Below are 18,531 nucleotides of genomic sequence, written 5' to 3'. Positions count from 1 at the left end.
GAGAAACTTGAACTTGAGAATTTGGAGCAGTCTGATATTAAGGTGTGGCCGAAAACCGCATAAACTGTCAACTTCCTGAAGTGGAACTTCGAGACATTACATAGTTTCAAATGGTATAAAGGAATCAGTTCATTGTTATGTTTCAAGACATCTATAAAATAAATGCTCATACACAAATAATAGGGGAGCCCAAGCGGGGATTTCGGGATTTACTGAAGTGCGGCAGATTAATATACAGGGGGATACCTTGTACCCGGTTAAGTACCCCCACCAAATATGAGCCCCGTATATAAGGCCGCCTGTGAGTGATAAAGGATCAGATTAGAAATTCTCGAGCGCGTCAGATTAAGGTAGGGTGAGTTAATTACCTGCTAAAAAGTGTATATTCCAGTAATCTGACAATTTGAGAGTGACGTAAAGAAATGGGAGAACAGCAAAGTTGTAAAAAAATAACGTCATTTCGACATTCTCGAGCGTAGCTATTTTTTTTTTTTATTTTGAAGGAATTAATTCAAGGATAACGAAAAATATATAATCTGACGATTTCCGACGAAAAATTTGTCGATAAAGTGTAATGCGTGCAGCTGTGTGATACCTATATTTCCCTCTCCGAGTTTTTATTCCTCTATTCTCTATTCACTTTTTCTCTATCTATTACTCTCTCACTTCGTCCCCACTCTGAATTCTGTTGTCATGACGTCATCACAGCTGATCACAGAGACTCGTTCATGATGCAGTAACATTAGTTACAAACTTATACAGTTACGTATACAAACTTATACAATATATAAGTTTGAAAATGTCCTTATAGGACGAAACTGCAGTAACGTTAGTTACAAATAAAAGTGGTAAAAAACATAGAAAGATTAATTTCTCTTTTCTTCATTAATTAATCAATTGATTATAAAAAATTAATTTTTTTGAGCATTTTTTCAAAATTATTTTCTTATAAATACAAGTATTCTACTTAAAAAACATACTTATTTATTTGCATGCTATTTCCTGAGCTTTCCAATCAATTAAGTTCAATGAATTGAAAGAAACTTAAAAAAATATTGTTTTTGTCAGATTAAGCGAATCCCTCTAGATAATCGTCAGATTATGATACAGCACGTCTAAAATATAAAGATGAACCATATATATCTTAATCTGACGCGCTTGAGTATTTCAAAATCGCAATTTTTTTTGCACATATTAATTATGGCCGCGAGTTTGCGTCAGATAGAAATCGTCAGATTATTAAATGAGAGTTTTTTTTGTTGCACTTAACACCCCATTAGAAAATCTGATGCGCTCGATTATTTTTTTTTCTTTTCACTTTTAACCCTTATGTACAACCACCCACATCATGCAAACAATCAGATTAACATACCAACATTATTAAATACGTAGGACATTAACGCTATCAATATCTGACGCGCTCGAGTATGTCTATGCAACAGTTATTTTTTACATATTTAAAAATCTATAGCCGCTTCCCCCACCGATGAAAAGGAATATATTATATAAATTTTTTTCTTCTTATCATCTAAGCTTTGCAGCTTATATAAGGGTGTTACAGAGGAAGTTCAGTGTATTATTTCTAATTGAAGTTCACAAATATTTTACAGGACAAAAATAGGTTTGAAATTTAGATTTACCTACAGATGGTGATTGTAAAATTTTTGGTGCAGTTTCTTAAATGATTTTATGGAGATGCAGTTCCTTTTGAATGTTCCACAGATAAGAGACTATAAAAATTTGGAACCTTCCAGTAAATAAAACAACTTTTGAACGTTTATGGTATTTTGGTTTTTGTTTACATCAAGAATTGTCAAACAGGTCATCAACTAACTCAAATCCGATGGTGTCCTTGGTGAAAGTTTCATTGTCCTTCGTGAAAGTTTAAGGTAAACAAATAACGGGCTTATTTCTAAAAAAAGACAAACTCAATTCACAAACCAAAATGAATTATAAATAAGTAAAGCGAATATCTGAAACATCAACATAAAATTTTCGACTCTAAAGACGGATTTCCACCAAACGGACTCGCTTGCGACTAGTTTCGTTTTCAAAAACAAAAAGCTTGTTTGAGTTTCTAAAATAAACTTGAAACTTGAATTCCGCCAAACAGATTAGTCTGAGTCGCGCGTTTTGCTTTGAACTGTTTTTTATCGTTACGTTACGTTACGTCATCTCTGAGTTATGTTTTTGTGTTGCGATTTTTTAAAAATCGAATCTTATGAGCTAAAGAAGCGAAATTGAAAGAAAAGCAGATGAGATCATTGTGAAGACGAATAGATTATAGAACGGATAAAATTATGGCAGATTTGATGAATGACGACATAGTTGCTCGTTGCCGTCGACTGTTTTCACACAGCAAACTCTGTTCACAAAAACACAGACAAAACACCGAAACATTTTGATCTTTTCGTCTGCCTACGGGTCATTTCGTCGACAAAGACAGTCGCCTGCGACACAAAGTCTTCAAAATGTTTTCCGTTTTGAAAACTCAAGTTTTGTTTTGTCGAAATCGAAACAGTTACTGTTTTGTACAGATAGGAGCTTGCATCTTATTCAGATTGATAGCATTTGTCTTATGCCTAAACATTCAGCCCATATAAGAGGGTATATTGTCCAGAATGAAAAAATAGTTTTTGAAATCAATTCAATTGATTGACTATTCAATCAGGTTGAGTTTATATTCGTTCCTGTTGCCATCCAAAGCATTCGTTTAGTTAGATCTCCAATTCCACAACTCGCTTTTCATTCTAAATCAAATCTTCTGATCTACCTTAATTAGATTTTCAACTTTACACTTTGAATTAGGAGAATATGTAAACAAAAAAATTACCTTAGACAAAATTAAAGATTAAAAGTAGGTAAAATATTCCAGAGAAGATAACAAAGACATGACATAATGACTGCAGTAATATCTGAACAAACAGGTTAAAGTGGAACATGAGATATAGATTAGAAAGAATTTGTTCCAGGTTTATATTATTGCTAATGGTCTAGAGGGTCAACCAAAAAACGAGTGTTTTTGTTCAATTTTCAATGCTTTAAAAAAATATTTTGAAAAAATTCAAGTGCTATGTGAGAGGTGAAATGAACATTCAAGACAATAGGTTAATGGGATCCAAAAATTTCATTTAATAAATTATAATAGGCCACATTTCTTGCATCAATTTAATTTGATTGCTACCAATACTTCCTCAATTGAAAACCACAGTTGATTTCAATTCAATTTCAAACTTGAATTACCTAAATACCTTGCAGTAGATACTTTATATGATCATTAACTGAAATATTCCTATACTTATAAACAATGTAAAGCTTCCTAATCACCTGGTTTCAACAAGGAAGAATCAGAAAACTGAAATAAGTGTGCAAAAATGTCAACTGAAGAAGGGTTTGTCAAAGGTCTTTGCTGAATTCAAAATAATCACATTTCATTACTTAATGAAAGATTTGAGGCTTGTACGGACTCCGGTCAATGATGGACTACAAGATCTGTAGTTCATCATTCAAATACATGTACTGAATTTTATATCAACATCCATTGTGAATACATATCTCCCTACATGGAATATTTGAAACTACATGCATACTTGCTTGTGAAGGTAAAAGTAAAAGCAATAGTATTATGTAACAGGTTAATTTTCAGATAGATGAATAATCAACTTACCTGTGGAACTGTTACGCGAAGGACAATGCAGGCGGCCTGAGACAATTTCATATTTCGACCGTCAACCCTAGAAATACAAACTTCCAGTTACTTTCAACTTCTGCTTCTACAATTTACAATGTCAATCTTGAGTGACAAGAAATTTGATGGGTTTAGGTTTATTTTTAAACGTCTATTCAGAGCACTTGCTGTCAGGTGCCTAGAAAATATCTGTTTGGTCCAGGGGTATTTAATAAGAAATTCAAATTTGAACTTAATAACCTCAATCATTTCAGTGCGTCAATGAACACAAATTAAATCCTTATCAAATCTACAATGAATTTTAAATATTCCCACTGAATCCAAAACAATCCTTATCATTAATTTTTTTCTCATTTTGTGTATATTTATTTATTACTTTATTTCAACTTACCAACACTGAACCTCATATAACGAAGAACGGCGTCTAAAAGAGACGTGAAGAAATAAATGTCACAGAATCACAGATCGTAACTACTACATTTAGCTTCCTGCTCCAGACATACACTCACAGAACACAACATAAACACTAATGACAAACACACAGTGTGGCCAACAATAGAGATGGGACGGTATTTGAAGAACTTTCTTTTTGTGTGAGAATTAATGATAACGTAGCGTCGCGGTATTGAAGAATGATCCAGGACAGTAATTTGCGACAGACGGTATCGCAGAGTATCGTACCGCGTTCCCTCTTCGCCACAGTATACTGCACCGTTCCGCTGTGTATCATGAATGTCTGGACTCTAGCACTAGTTCCCATTCTCATTGAATCACCGAATCTTTTTCGGGGGGCCTTACTGTCGGTAAGAATGAAACTCGATCCCGATATAGCAGAATATGACGTCACATTTTCCTAGAGTTATTGTTTGGTTGAAGCGACTGAAACGTTTCAATAAAGTAGCGGTATTTTCTATATCTAGTCAAAAATGAATTTTAAATACTCCCAACGTATCTCAAACATCCCTAATCTTTTTTTTTAATTCATTTCATATTTTATTTATTGACGGGATATATTTTTAGAAGGGTTTAATTTTCTGAATATTGATTTGTATATTATTACCAACACTTAACCACTTATAAATACCAACGGTGGTAAAAAAAAGTAAAGAAATGTAAATATTACAGAATAAGAATGCCAACAAATTGTAACTACTGTCCCGTGCTCCGTGCACTTACATTATTCTGTGACAGCAATGACAAATCAGAAACTCGGAAGAGATGAATGTTTATAGTGGTAACTAATAAATAATTATGCGATTGAATTACGTATTTCGTACAAAATAACAATACTAAGCCTAAAAAGAACTCTGATTGTTCATTAGTTGTTACTAATATAACCCTTTGCCAGTGTTGTTTGCTTCGGAGACTTAATTTTCAATCAGGTGAATTCCCAAATGAAGAGAAAAATCAGAATTCTCTTTTTCAGGAAGCAAAGACTATCTAATACAAACATCACATCGAAAAACAAACTTGAGTCTGTCGGTTTGAAATATTCTCAATTTTGATTGGAAGTTTTGATAGGGAACAGGAACCACAAACTTTTCGACAATTTTATTGAACAAGTAAAAACTAAACATCCCCCAAACCAGAATATAGGCCAAAAAAACGGGCTCATTTTCGAATTAAGGGAACTGACATCTAGACAAAAAAAATCGATGTCTCTCTTTTTGTTTTTCGAGTAAAACTGCTTTTTCTCTCATGTAGAATTGTAGAAAAGAAAACAAATAGGCCAGATATTTACAATAATCTCTAGAATAAATAAAAGTTTACAAGTTGCTTAAGAAAAGCCACAATGATGAATTATAATTTCAATCTGTACTTGAATATTATACAACAATCAACAGGATGATCATGAATAACGGCTTGGTGTTGAGGTAAAACTAGTAATATTCATTACCACACCAAAGGTTACAAACAGTGCATATCAAGGATGATCATGGTTATCAGAACTATATCACATAATTTCTTACATTATACAATAACGTTAGTTTGGAGAAGTTCACCCTTATTTGAAGTCAGTAATGTTCACAGAACATATTAATACCTTTCAGCTACAAAACTGCTGCGGAGATTACTTTCAAAGAATATTTATTGAAAATGAACCCTAAAGATTATTCTTTTCCTTCAAACAGTCAACAATTTTAGTAGAGCGTATCATCGGCAGGTTTAACAAATTTTCTATCAGCCTTTCTTTTGCGCTCCCTATTAGCGCCATGAAACTTTTTTCCCATCGTGTTCACTAACGTTGAGTATCCTTCAGCCATTTCAACATCAGTTATATCTTTTTCTTTTCGTTTTTCTTCATCTTCCAACTGTTTGCCATAATCATTAGCCATCAGTTTTTCTATTTCAGGATTCATTCCTCCAAAAGATAATCTGCCATCAACGAGAGTTCTTATGTTTGACATGCTGGTTGAAACAAACACAAGATTTCCAGACCTTCTCATTTCTTCGGTTATCTCACTGGAATACATGATATGCCCTTCCAAATCATCCTTCTCTTTTTCAACTTTCTCTTTGGTTTTTTTCATGAATTTCATATCCAAGATGCCTTTTGATAATTTGACATTCGTTTTTGAATTATCCATAATTGTCGTCAAATATTCTTTTATTTTTATTGTAGACAAACCCCTCCAACTTTTAGTCTGAATTTCACAAAATCAAAAATAAAATTAACCTCAATCTGTTACCTAAAATAACCTTATAACCTAACACGGTCTTCTTCTATTCATTTTGTGGCCAAGGCTGCCAATCAAGATGCACCAAAGAAGAAACTACTGTCTCTAGACCACAAACGTCCCGCATGTACACTTTGACTCACTTATTGGTCAATAGAACCTTTGTTTCAAGTTTAGTGCACAATAGGCGTCAGCAAATCGATAACAATACAGTGCGCTATTTTCAAATGATAGTAATGTGCTTGTACAAAAATGATTATTTTCTCAAGGGTAAAAATTATAAAAAAGGAGAATTCACATCACATAATAATTGACATGCAATTTATGCTGGCAATAATAGAGCACTGTGATGTACTGATGTCTACTTTGTAACAAGTAAAAAAAGAATAGATTCATCTACAAGAGAGGACCATTACTGTAAGATAGCGCTTACCCCACAGAAATTTGATAAATTAAGTGACGACAAATAGGTTTTATATTTATTGATACATAAATGCCACTATTTCACATACTTACGAGTGAAATCCTCCCAGCTGAAATGTTCACTACAAAAATACACATGTTTTCTATTCGGTTTACCAATCTACTAGTCATCATGAAAAAATGACATTTGTATGAATGTTACTATGATCTATGATTGTCCTCAAATTGGACTTTCGAATTAAAAACTCTAGATGTCACCCAACAAGTAGTTCCATACAAAAAACTTACTATTTAATAGTAAGTAAAATTATAAATTATTTTATATTAATACTGGTTGAGAATTTGATTGAAGTGTTCGTTTTTCCTATCGTCTGTCATGCGACAGGTCTTAAAGTTTCCCCTTTCAGTTGTAGGAGTCGCAATCACCTAACCAGTAAAAGTTTTCAGACTTCTAGAGTGGACTGTATTGGGGGGTGATGAATGGTAGCTTTTTATAAATCGAGAGAGATGTCAAATCGGATTTTACGATGCATTGGAACGACATATTTGTGTTTTTTTCTCCGTGCTCGGGTGACAATCGAAAGAGTACTGATATACGGTCAACGGTCAACCCATTTTCGGTCACGAGCGGGGAACTTTATGTACAGGATGTCATCAATATGTAATAGATGATTATAGGTGCATAAATTTAAAATTATAATATATGGGTAGAGCGGTTTGACGTGGGTTCTTTGTTCACTCAGTCAATGTGAGTCGATGGTTGTTATTCGTAGGGGTGCGATAGCTGGTTAACGGAAAAAAACACATTTCAAACATATTATTGGAAATAGTAATGAACCCAATGAACAAATTCGTATATATAAGAAACCCAATTGAAGAGAACTTCTAGGGGATTCTTTCGAAACTAAACAATACTCTTTTATATATTATCTAGTGAAGCATTCTTGTAGATGATACATCTTAACTCCAATGCGAATTTTTTGGGGTGAGTGAACAATTAAATGCAAAAAAAAGTAATTGCTACTCTTCTTTGTGAGACGTATTTAATTTTTGTATTCCTTCTTTTATAAGTTTTCTACTTTTTATGTAATAATGGAGAAGCAGAAAGGCAAAGTGTTAACTGAGACCATCTCTACCACATTCACTTTCTCATACACATTTAAATAAAAAAAGTGCTGCATTTCGGGTGGTTTTTCAAGATGATAGAAGGCAAGGAAAAGTGAGCATGACGAAAACTTGGGTGTTTCACATTTTAACCATCCCGAGTAACACATAGAAATCAAAACTACCTGGTCAAATGTAGAATCTATTTATAAAAACTTAGACAATTTCTCTTATTTCTCGAACACAACATAACTTTTGAATCCTCAAGGAGTGAAATTAAAGTGACATTAAATATTATTGTGAAAACATATCACACAATTTCTAATACAGTTTACACCTTCCTTGTTTTGTGATGTGGGTAATGTCTTTGTATTTCTGACCTTGCTAGAAATTAGGTTTGATTTCGATATTAGACTGAGGTCTATGCCTCATTAAGATGTGATTTCTAAGTCTTTCTTTAGTTTTTGTTTTGAAACCACACACATCACATTCAAACAATTCCAGTTGCGATAAAGGCTTATGAACTACCATGTGACGTACAAGTTTCCCTTTTTCCTTTGATTGATATCCGCAATTGTAACACGTGTACATTTCCGTGGGCTTTTTAGGTTTCAATTTATGTGATTTCATGTGAGTTTCCAGGCTGTATATATTGTTGGTTGTGAATTCACAAATTTCGCACTTACGGATTGTCACATGCTCTGAATTCTTTTCGTGAATTTTAATATGGTTTCTCAGACAGTGACTCCATTTGGACTTGTAGGAGCAAAGTTCACATTCGAATAATGTAGTTTCTGAATCACTTTTGTGTGTCACCATGTGGCTTGAAACGGCATATGGATGTTTAGACTGATACGGGCAGAGAGGACACTTATTCATAGTTAGTTCTGTCGGCGATTGGTGAACTCTCAAATGTGAAGTTAACCGAGACTTTATTTTTGTCGTATATTCACAAAATTTGCACTTGAAGTCCTGCTCTTCCTTCTTACTGGTGAACGAGAAATGTTTGACGATTAAATGTTTCTTGAAAACACTTTTATTGTTTGTAGCATAGTTACACATCTCACATGAGAACTTTTTCAACTGTGATGAACTTCCGTGAACATTCAAGTCGTGTACTTTGAAACTATGTTTGTACCGAGTCTGAAATGAACATTTTTCACATTCATACATATGAACTTCGGAGGGGCTCTTATGAATTTTTTCATGTCTCCTCAGTCCTTTTTGGTAATTGAAGACTAGACCGCATATTTCACAAGTGAAAATGTCCTGTTTGCCTGGTGTAGCTTCTAAATCTCTTTTCACGAGACCACTGGAAACAAAACCAAGTCAATTAAAAATAAAGTTCAATACTTCAAAAAAATTTAAGATTTTGTAAGTATTTTCTCTGAAGTGCTGAAGTGATATTCCGGGTGTACATCTGTTCGTCTTTGTTACAATCACGATGTTTCAGCAAGATCGCACTTGCTCTGATTGGTAGCTGAACTTTGAGACTGAGGTCGTCCTTCTCGACGGAAAACGTTACAGTTTTGTGACATACCTGTACTCAATCCGCGAAAAAATTCAGTTTACTTTAGAGATGGAAAGAAACAACGAGTTACCTTTCTGTTACCTTTCTGGATGTACTAGTTAGAAGAAAACCCAACGAAGGAATTCATATGAAAATCATGATGCCATATCATGATTATATTAAATGTATAGTAACATTAATAGACGGGAGATCACAGAAGCAGTCTTTTGCGATTTCTGTGAAGCATTTGATTGTGTTAATCACGAGATTCTGCTGAGAAAACTTCATCTTTATGGTATTGAGGGCATTACTCATAAATGGTTTGCATCTTATCTATGGGGTAGAAGTCAAAGGATTAAATATACAACAGCATCTGGTGTATCTAACGGAGTACCACAAGGCTCAGTACTTGGACCTACCCTATTTCTACTCTATATCGACGACCTAACTACCATCGATATAGAGGGTTAATTTACTTTATTTGCCGATGACACTACAATATTATGGCATAAAATCAACACTAATGATCTATATAATGCCATCTGCTCTGATATTTCCAAACTCTCAGATTGGTGTAAGTCAAATTTATTAGCTTTCAGTGTCTCAAAAACCAAAGTTTTATCCTTTAATTGCATTCTTGATAATATTCCTCTAGCTTCGAATGTGATTGAGAAAACGTCATGCAACAAATTTCTTGGGCTATGAATTGATAATAAGTTGAAGTTTGAGGAGCGCATACTATAACTTAACAAAAAGCTTTCATCTGGATGTTATGCTGTGAAAATAATTTCTAACGAACTAGGACTAACTGCAGCTAAATCTGTCTATTATTCATTAGTAGAATGACATTCTAAGATATGGGATCCCCTTCTGCGGGGTAAGGAATCAAACTCGAGTCGATTTTTATTCTGCAGAAAAGGTCATTAAGATTTCTCTGTAGAGCCAGGCGGCGAGATTCTTGTAGGCCTTTCTTTGCCACAAACAAAATTTTATTACTGTATGCTCTATTCATTTTAGAAACAGTTTGTTTAGTGCAATTGTCTCTCATTACACCACATGCCAGACCCTAAATTCAAGTATTTCCATACCTAACTCTACTTTAACTGAAGATTCTATATTGTATAACGGTCTCAAGATGTATAATCATCTTCCAAACTACCTGAAATGCATAGTAAACTGTACTGTACTGTTTATATATTCGTGCAGGTATGTTATTTTTGTTTATATTGCATATAACCAATGTTCTTCAGAAAATGTGACATTCAACATTTTTATTTTGTATTCTTCTGTTAGGATTCTAGATACTTTCATCAATCTACTAGCTTATATTCTGATTTCATGCACTTGACTATGTTTTTTCTTTCTCAAAATGTTCACCAAAGCTTTGTCGATAAGAGTTTCTCTTTGAAGTTGTCATCTTGATTCGAACTGCATTACTGATAGAGAAAACCAAATAAGTTGACTTGGAATACCGTTTCAAATGCTTCCTTCTTTTGGAGATAATCGGTCAAGTATCATTTCAATATAATAAAAATTCACCATATGTATAAATATTTTCAGTTCAACCTACAGAAATCATAAAAAAGTTCTTTATCTGAAGGCACCTCTGCCATAAGTGTGTGGTGGAGCATATGTAGAGGCACACTGAAGGGGCATCTTTTTCTAACTAACTACTCTTCCCCATAACATTTAAGACATTCATTATCACTCATGGATACCAGACATACAGGAATGGAACGTGGAATAAAACTGCTCATTTTTGGGGTACATCAAGCCTTTCGAATTGTTTTTCTGAGCCGAATATTTTTTTCAATATATATTTGGCAGCATACTTTCCTAGTTCATTGTTAATCAAAATATTTTGTTTTGGATTATATTTTTTCCAATTATAGCAGTTGAACTTTCACAAACAAATACAATACCTCACAGATTTGTTTTGAATCACCTTCTGATTTCATTATTAGATTCTGCCTTGTTTTCAAAATATCACACTTTTTAAATTACGTTCATGATAACTACTGATTGAATAAAAACCAATTACAATATCAAGAGAAACTACATCAGCCTAGTTATTTCCCATTGCACCTATTAATGATTATCTCGAAACTTGAATCTCACCTTTTACACTCCTTTTTGACGAACCCTTCGGCCTCGATTATTGCTCCTTCCATACTATTCTCTAGAGATTGTGGTACAATCGCAAATCGGTTAAATTTGGATTCTTCCGAAAATGTTAAATTAATATCTTCTGATTTTATATTCAGAGGGTCATTGTTGACTACGAAATCTTTAACCGTTTTTTTTTCCTCATCACATGAGGCATCTACCAGAATATCTTCAGATTTGATATCAAGAAGATCATTATTTACAGAGAAACAAGCAACACTTGATTGCTCTTCAGGAAATAATGGCTCCTGTTTTATTCTTTCTTCTGGATAGATAGGCTCCTGTTTTATACAGTCTTTCTCCAGAAATAATCCTGTTCCTGACATTTCATCTGCTCCAGTAGATTCTAATTTATTTTTATCAATTGAAATCATGTTTCTTCTAATAGATATCTTGTCGTATGTTAAAGCTCACCAAACAAATGAGAAATGTAAGCTGATTTCCAAGGGCTTCAGTACTCGCCCTTAAACTCTTTCCAAACCACAATAGTACAACCAATAGTACAAGTATCTGTGGTACGACTGTGTCTGTGTCTGAACTGAACCTCAAATTAAGGTAGAATTTGAATTCTTCTTCTCTTTTTTGGTATATGCTTCTTTTCGGCTCAATAGACCAGTGTCTGTTGCATAACAGATGTTATGCAACAGTCGCTTCGTCGGGGACGTGTGTGTCTTGCTTAACGGTAACTACGGCTGTATGTTTTTGATAGACACTAAGTCCACGTGAATTGAAATTTTCTTGCGTAATTGAAACTTTAGGCTTGAGTATCTGCGTTCTATCTTCACTTGCTGGAAGGTACTCACGGACAAAGAATATATACAAAGGTTGTGACATTAGGATTGAAGCTAATGAAATTGGGATAAGGAATGGATGTGGGTGTACCCCCTTCCTCCGCTATTATAATTTAATATGGTTCAGTATGGTTATACTCCATGTAGTTCCAAATTCGACCAAAACGGCGCTAATATCAAAAGTGGTCTGATATGAACTTAGCAATTATAGAAAACGTGAAGTACGCGAGTTGTTGATGATATAGAGTTTAGAGAAATGAAACTATTCACGTAGTCGAATATTATTTGGTGAATATAATTTCTAATAAAGTTATTGTGAGATAACGTTGAATGTCAATGGATTATTATGATATTTAAAAAGCTTTTTCAAGCGGGGGTTTCTACTTCCATTTTATCTGGCTCTCTTTATTCTTTAACTTTTAGCGTTTCATATAAAATCTACACTTTTGCTACAGTGGCGCCCCCCTAATTTAATAACTTTGGGCGGACACTTTCTGATACACAGAGGCCGTTCTCCTTACATTTACCCTCTTTCAGTGAAATGTATACTATACGTAGTATAGAGTTCACTGCCCTCCCCCATGCCCCCTCACGGGTTGAGTGCCCTGAAGTAGAAGCTTCCCCCCAGCTAGTTAGCGAGGAGAACCTACTACCCCACTCCATCCACCCTCGCTCTCCGAGCGGTCCCCAACTTACTGATGGGCACTTCAGCAAGATTGACATCTGACCTCTTCTGGTCGAAAGTCAGCCTTTAGGTGTTATTTTTTCGCTCACTGCCCTCTACACACTAAATTATATAAATATTGAGATTTGACAGAACCGGCATAGTGTCAACTTTGTCAGCATGACCACCGTATTCTATACGGTTGTATGACACCTATAAAATTGGTGTGGCAGCCCTGATGGGTGCTGACAGAGGTTCAAAGTCCTAAGTTTTCGAAAATCTAAAAACAATGCTCGGCCACCATAAATACATCATTCGAACAATAGGCGTTCGATACCTACAAAATGTTTCTTATATTCAGGGGCAAGAACCGGAACCCAAAATTAGGGAATACTTCTACTACATAGACCACCAAGGAATGGTGAGACCTCTGCCTGCAAATTATTTTTTATAGTTTGAACAATTCTGAACAGTTGTTTTAGATGATGCCAGAATGAAGAATTTCACGTCTTGCTTCAAAGACAAGAATTTTTTACGGTTTTTCTTCAATCAACTTAAACCAAACAACACCAACCGATACAAAGAGTTTCCATTTTTATCACTGTGTGGACGAGAAAGAAACTTTGTACGCTGCGATGACTGTCCTATAGTTTTCACACAAGTTTTGCGAAATCTTGCTATTGGAAGTGAAGAAACTCGTCTGTCTTACAATCATGCTGGAGATTTTCTAACAATGAAATTTCAACCAGATAAGGTTATCATGTTGCCGGAAACGGGTAGGGTGTATCATCCAGCTCCTGAAAGAGTCGGATCTATTGGCTTGGTGGGGTACAAGTTGGCTATCGACTTCAGCAAGCTTTTCAGATTTGAAAACGGAGAGTCTAACCCCCCTACTCATTTTACATTCGATGGTGTCACTTACGATTTGGATTTGGACTGGTACAAAATGAAAGGCAAAGGAAAAATGTAAATGTTAGTTGTATTTGTAAATATAAAGTGCTAATGTAAATATTTCAAATATGAATAAGTCGAAGAATAAAGCTCTACAATTATTGCAATGTCTAATTGGATGCGTTTGGCAAATCTAATAAAGATTTTTTATTTAAAAAAAATTGAGAACAAACCAATGAATATATTCAAATAATTCACCTTGCACTCCAATGAGACAAAATATATTTTTTACATTTCAATAGATCATTCTTCAAAACTCTGAAGAAAATATATTTGAAATAATCTGGGTTTGATACCTGCAAGACTAGTACTGGTGTGTTAGAATATTGCATATACTTAAAATAGAACATCAAGTTCCTTGTGCAATTTCATATTTGTCATGTCGTGGCTTTATATGTAAAGTAAACAATTTTACTTTAGTAGAATAGGAATTTTCAGTTTAGAAAGTCATTTTGATCAAAATACAAGAGAAAATTATGAAATAAACTTTGAATAACGGAACTAAGATACATTAAAAGAAATGTCTGTGAATATTCTGCACCTTATGTCATATGACAACCTATAAGGTCTTTTGTACATCTCACATTAGCTGATAATGAATCAGGATTTGGGACAATAACCAAGTAATTATTTCAACTACGTCCAAAAGACATTATAGGTTATAGGAATTAACCCATTACAACAAATTACAAAACAAGATTAGAAAAGTGAATAATTCGCGAACAGATTAGTTTTTTCTGAAAAAACTTTTTGGCTTTCTACTTCACCATCATTTCAAACAAAAAATATGGGAACTTCCAAAGAAACGAAGAAAGAAAATCGAATGAACTAGTCTAGTTGAAAAACTCCAGACACCACCAGAAGATGGCAAATGAGACTTTGCCGAAACGTTGTGAGAATAATCCTCACGAGGATAAAATACACAGAACAAGGAGCAAAACCTGAGGAAACAGCTCATCATACTTTGTCCGTGATCACAGGTGTTCGCTGATGCTCTTGTCAAAATATGTTCAAGTGGAGTAGAACTGTTGTGATACATTATAATTCACTATTATGGGTAGCTATTACATTTTTGCCTAACTGCTACAGATAAAACAATTTTAGTGAGGATATCTGATTCATTTAGTTTGACATAGATTCAATTTTGTCTTGTTCTGTTGAAATATAAACAATCCATTAATCAATCCTCAAAAAGTACAACGATGTAATGAGTGCTTCAAAAGTGCCTTTATCTCAACAACACACAAATCATTATCTGCAAGAAACCCTTAATGAATACTTGCTAAAATGACTTTAACTCTGTCCATCCAACAAACAAAGTAACCCAAACAATGATAGATGCGTGATCACCACGCACATTTGCATCTATTGGGTAAGATAAACAAGCCTCCTTACGCTGGCCAATCACATTTAACTGCAATCGGCTGGCGGAATTCGTTCAGGTATATCGCTACAGGGTCGGAGTGGTGATAAACGTTTTAACGCCTGTGGTGTGTACATATACGGTATTTTAACGTTTAAAATTTGTAAAATGTCAAGTACTAATAGGGCTGAAGAAACTGCTAATTCGTCTACACTATACGTGAAATATTTTCCTATACCCAGCAACATATTTTTACAAAAATCGGCCGTTCCTTAGTGCGACTCTGTACAGCAGCCTTACCCGGAAAGTTGAGCTGGGTTATCCTTTACTTGAATGTACAATCACAAAAAAAGAAACGGATTCGAATTTATCGATTCCATGGCCCCAATGGGCACACAAAAAGTATCATTAAAATATTTTTCCAACACAAATATTCAAATCAGTTGTTAGCTATATTCTTATCACTTTAAAACAAGAATCAAAAGTCACCCAATATTTTAAAGTCAATTAAAAAAATTTAACAATAAAAACTTGTTGCAAAATATTTTCATCTAATAAATATAGATAGACCCCTACTTGAATATGTATTATCAACATAAGAAGTGTTAGTTTCTTAAAATACTGAATGTGCACAGGCTTTTACAAAACTTCGACAGTATTTGGTTGAAGTATCAGCGATGGTGAAGCCAAAAAAAATGTTGATACACCCACCAAATTCGAATAATGACACTTTTACTCTGAAATGGAGCCTCAGTGAAAGAAAGAAGACATTAAATGTCCATAATTAAAACAATCTGATTCTGTATTGGCTCCAATCCATTCTTCCAGGACTGGATTAGTAATCTCACGCCCTAGCCCATACTTTGAAAATACTCCCCTTAAGCGAGTCTGGGTATTGTGGAACATTATCTTCAACGAGTAATTTCAATTAACAATAACAACTGTAAAACTGAACGTTTTCTAATTTCAGATATTGAAGCAGTAGCAAATGAAATGTTTAGTATATTTTTTCTATCAGGCGTTTTTGTAATTGTAATTATTTTTTCAAAATCTAGCCATATTCATTTGTAGGCATTTATCCAGTTCGTTATTAAAACTAATTTTGTGAGTATGGTTTCTTCATTACCCACTCATTAAATACCTATTTGCAGCATTTGAAATGAAAAGAGCCCTAGTTCTTTTTCTAAGTGAGCACTTGCTCTTGTACTTAACTACAATTTTTTTCGGTATTTTTATTTTGTTTTTTAGTCCTATGTTATGAACTCAACTCAGCTCTGATTTGAAAAATCATTTGCAGTATTGTTCCATTCACGTTCCAATTCTGATTCAGATCATTATTATTCTTTAATGTTTCCAACTGAATAGAGTTGAGTAATACTTTGTCGAATCTGAAGATATTTGTAAGAAAACTTCTTGGCGAGACATTCAGTCTAGGGAATATATAAATTCAGCAATTAACGACATCAAATAGATACTTACGAATGTGTTACAAGGAAGGACTTACTGGATATCGCAGATGTTTAAAAAATATGAATATGTGATTGAATTGACGAATACTTGGTGAAAATAAGTTTTTGACTCACTAAAAAAAGTATTAAAATTCCTGTACTAAAAGTTACTAGTATCTTCTGTCATGATTCATCCTCTGATGGAGGAGTGGGGGGTCGGGTCAGTGACTTATGGTTTCCGGGAAGTACCCAGGAGAGTCCCATTTTTGAGATTTGTTCTTCTTGGGTACTGATCATTGTGGCTCTCACTCTGTCATGTACATCTGTAACATAAGGCTCAAAGCAGATGTAATGTTTGTCTTCTGTTGGTGGGTCATCGTATAAATGGTCATTACTTAATTTCACTAATTCTTGAGTTTTTGATTTGAAGGCTTCTTGGTCATTTTTGAACCTGAAAATATTTAAGGAATTGAATTTTTGTGAAACTTTCTCTGGTATTCGTTTTAATGGCTTGGGTTGATACATGAAAAATTTGAAGTATTTTCGCCCACCGTATGAGACAACGAATAAACTAACTTACATTTTGGCAGCTTCCATATTTACAGCATGATCTAGACTGAGTTCAATTTTATAAAAAATCCATTGTAGATATTTCAAAACTTGCCACAGATGCTGTTCAGACTTATCCCACTTCGGAAATGCTCCCAACAAATATAATTCTTTAGTCTGAGGATCTACTACAGGGTGGTACATTTCTGAATGAAATATTACTCTCTAAAAATAAAATATTATTTGTTCACCACAATAAGAATTGTTTCAATGATTCAAGTAGCTAATTAGCAATTATCTACGTAATAAGTATTCAAATCCAGTGGCAACCTACAGGGTGACTGGCATCAGGAAAAGTTTCATCAAGAAATATGGTGAATCGAAATACTCCACCTTCAAAGTAACCACTTCTAACAAATATTATTCCAAACCACACTGAAATATAATGAAAAGCTTAGTATGAACAATAACTTTCTATAACATTATTAGATAATATAAAGCAAATTCACTTACTCAAAGAATTTTCTCTGGACGGAATTACATATACACCTCGTATATTTTCGCTTTGAATCATTTTACTGAAAAAAATATTCACATATGGTAATTATTGGGACTAGTACCCGAGGACACTCACTATTCAGCTAAAATGGTATATTCTTGCCGATAAACTTTGTACAAATTTTCAACATGCTCATTTTGTCGATCGAATAAGTTTTCTTTATTCGGATCAGCAGGTATAATTTTCCTCATTGAGCCTTGCCTTTGGAAATTCTCATTCTGAAAATTTTGAATTGGTTTATTCTCCATACTAATTTAGAAATAAATTACCTTCGAAGACGATGCTTGCGTTTGCATTTTGAAAGGGGGGATTAAAATAACAGTGATAATCATGAAAATAATCTGATATACAAGATAATATATTAACAATAACAAGATAAACAAAAATAAATTAACAACTGATAAGGATTTAACAATTACACATCCATCCAGATCCGGACCATTCAGACTATTTCATAACAGGCCGTGTCTAGTCAGACGTCATCCGTAAACGTATTCAAAATACATGATTCTTGGTATAGTGCAAACATAAATGTCTCCCTTGTTTACTTTTAAATACTTAGAATCGTTAATATATGGGTATAAAAAATAGGAAATATAAATTACTTCCCAAGTTACTGTGTCGAATTTATATATTT

At 33.9% G+C, this 18,531-nt stretch overlaps 3 protein-coding genes across 3 annotated transcripts; all 3 read right to left on the bottom strand.

Moving 5' to 3' along the window:
* Positions 1 to 5,224: 5,224 nt before the first annotated feature.
* On the bottom strand, positions 5,225 to 6,399 carry Mpp6 (M-phase phosphoprotein 6). The gene has a single exon (XM_023163738.2). It carries the CDS (start codon positions 6,274 to 6,276, stop codon positions 5,830 to 5,832), a length of 447 nt encoding a protein of 148 aa, XP_023019506.2. The 5' UTR covers positions 6,277 to 6,399; the 3' UTR covers positions 5,225 to 5,829.
* A 1,709-nt stretch (positions 6,400 to 8,108) lies between these two features.
* Positions 8,109 to 12,102, bottom strand: LOC111508280 (uncharacterized). The gene is made up of 2 exons (XM_023163719.2): positions 11,522 to 12,102; positions 8,109 to 9,205 (listed from the first exon to the last, which is right to left on the bottom strand). Exons 1-2 carry the CDS (start codon positions 11,941 to 11,943, stop codon positions 8,278 to 8,280), a joined length of 1,350 nt encoding a protein of 449 aa, XP_023019487.2. The 5' UTR covers positions 11,944 to 12,102; the 3' UTR covers positions 8,109 to 8,277.
* A 1,412-nt stretch (positions 12,103 to 13,514) lies between these two features.
* On the bottom strand, positions 13,515 to 18,341 carry peo (ubiquitin E2 variant domain-containing protein pendolino). Its single transcript, XM_023163720.2, has 6 exons — positions 18,164 to 18,341; positions 17,970 to 18,112; positions 17,849 to 17,913; positions 17,670 to 17,770; positions 17,367 to 17,560; positions 13,515 to 17,237 (listed from the first exon to the last, which is right to left on the bottom strand). The coding sequence occupies exons 1-6, from the start codon at positions 18,224 to 18,226 to the stop codon at positions 16,970 to 16,972; spliced, it is 834 nt and encodes a 277-aa protein (XP_023019488.2). The 5' UTR covers positions 18,227 to 18,341; the 3' UTR covers positions 13,515 to 16,969.
* Positions 18,342 to 18,531: the final 190 nt, after the last annotated feature.

The sequence above is a fragment of the Leptinotarsa decemlineata genome, unplaced genomic scaffold, assembly GCF_025532065.1.
Source record: "Leptinotarsa decemlineata unplaced genomic scaffold, Ldec_3_MD MMD2_tig00000882_RagTag_RagTag, whole genome shotgun sequence".
NCBI classification, from domain to species: Eukaryota; Metazoa; Arthropoda; class Insecta; order Coleoptera; family Chrysomelidae; genus Leptinotarsa; species Leptinotarsa decemlineata.
This window is presented reverse-complemented; position numbering and strand designations above follow the sequence as displayed.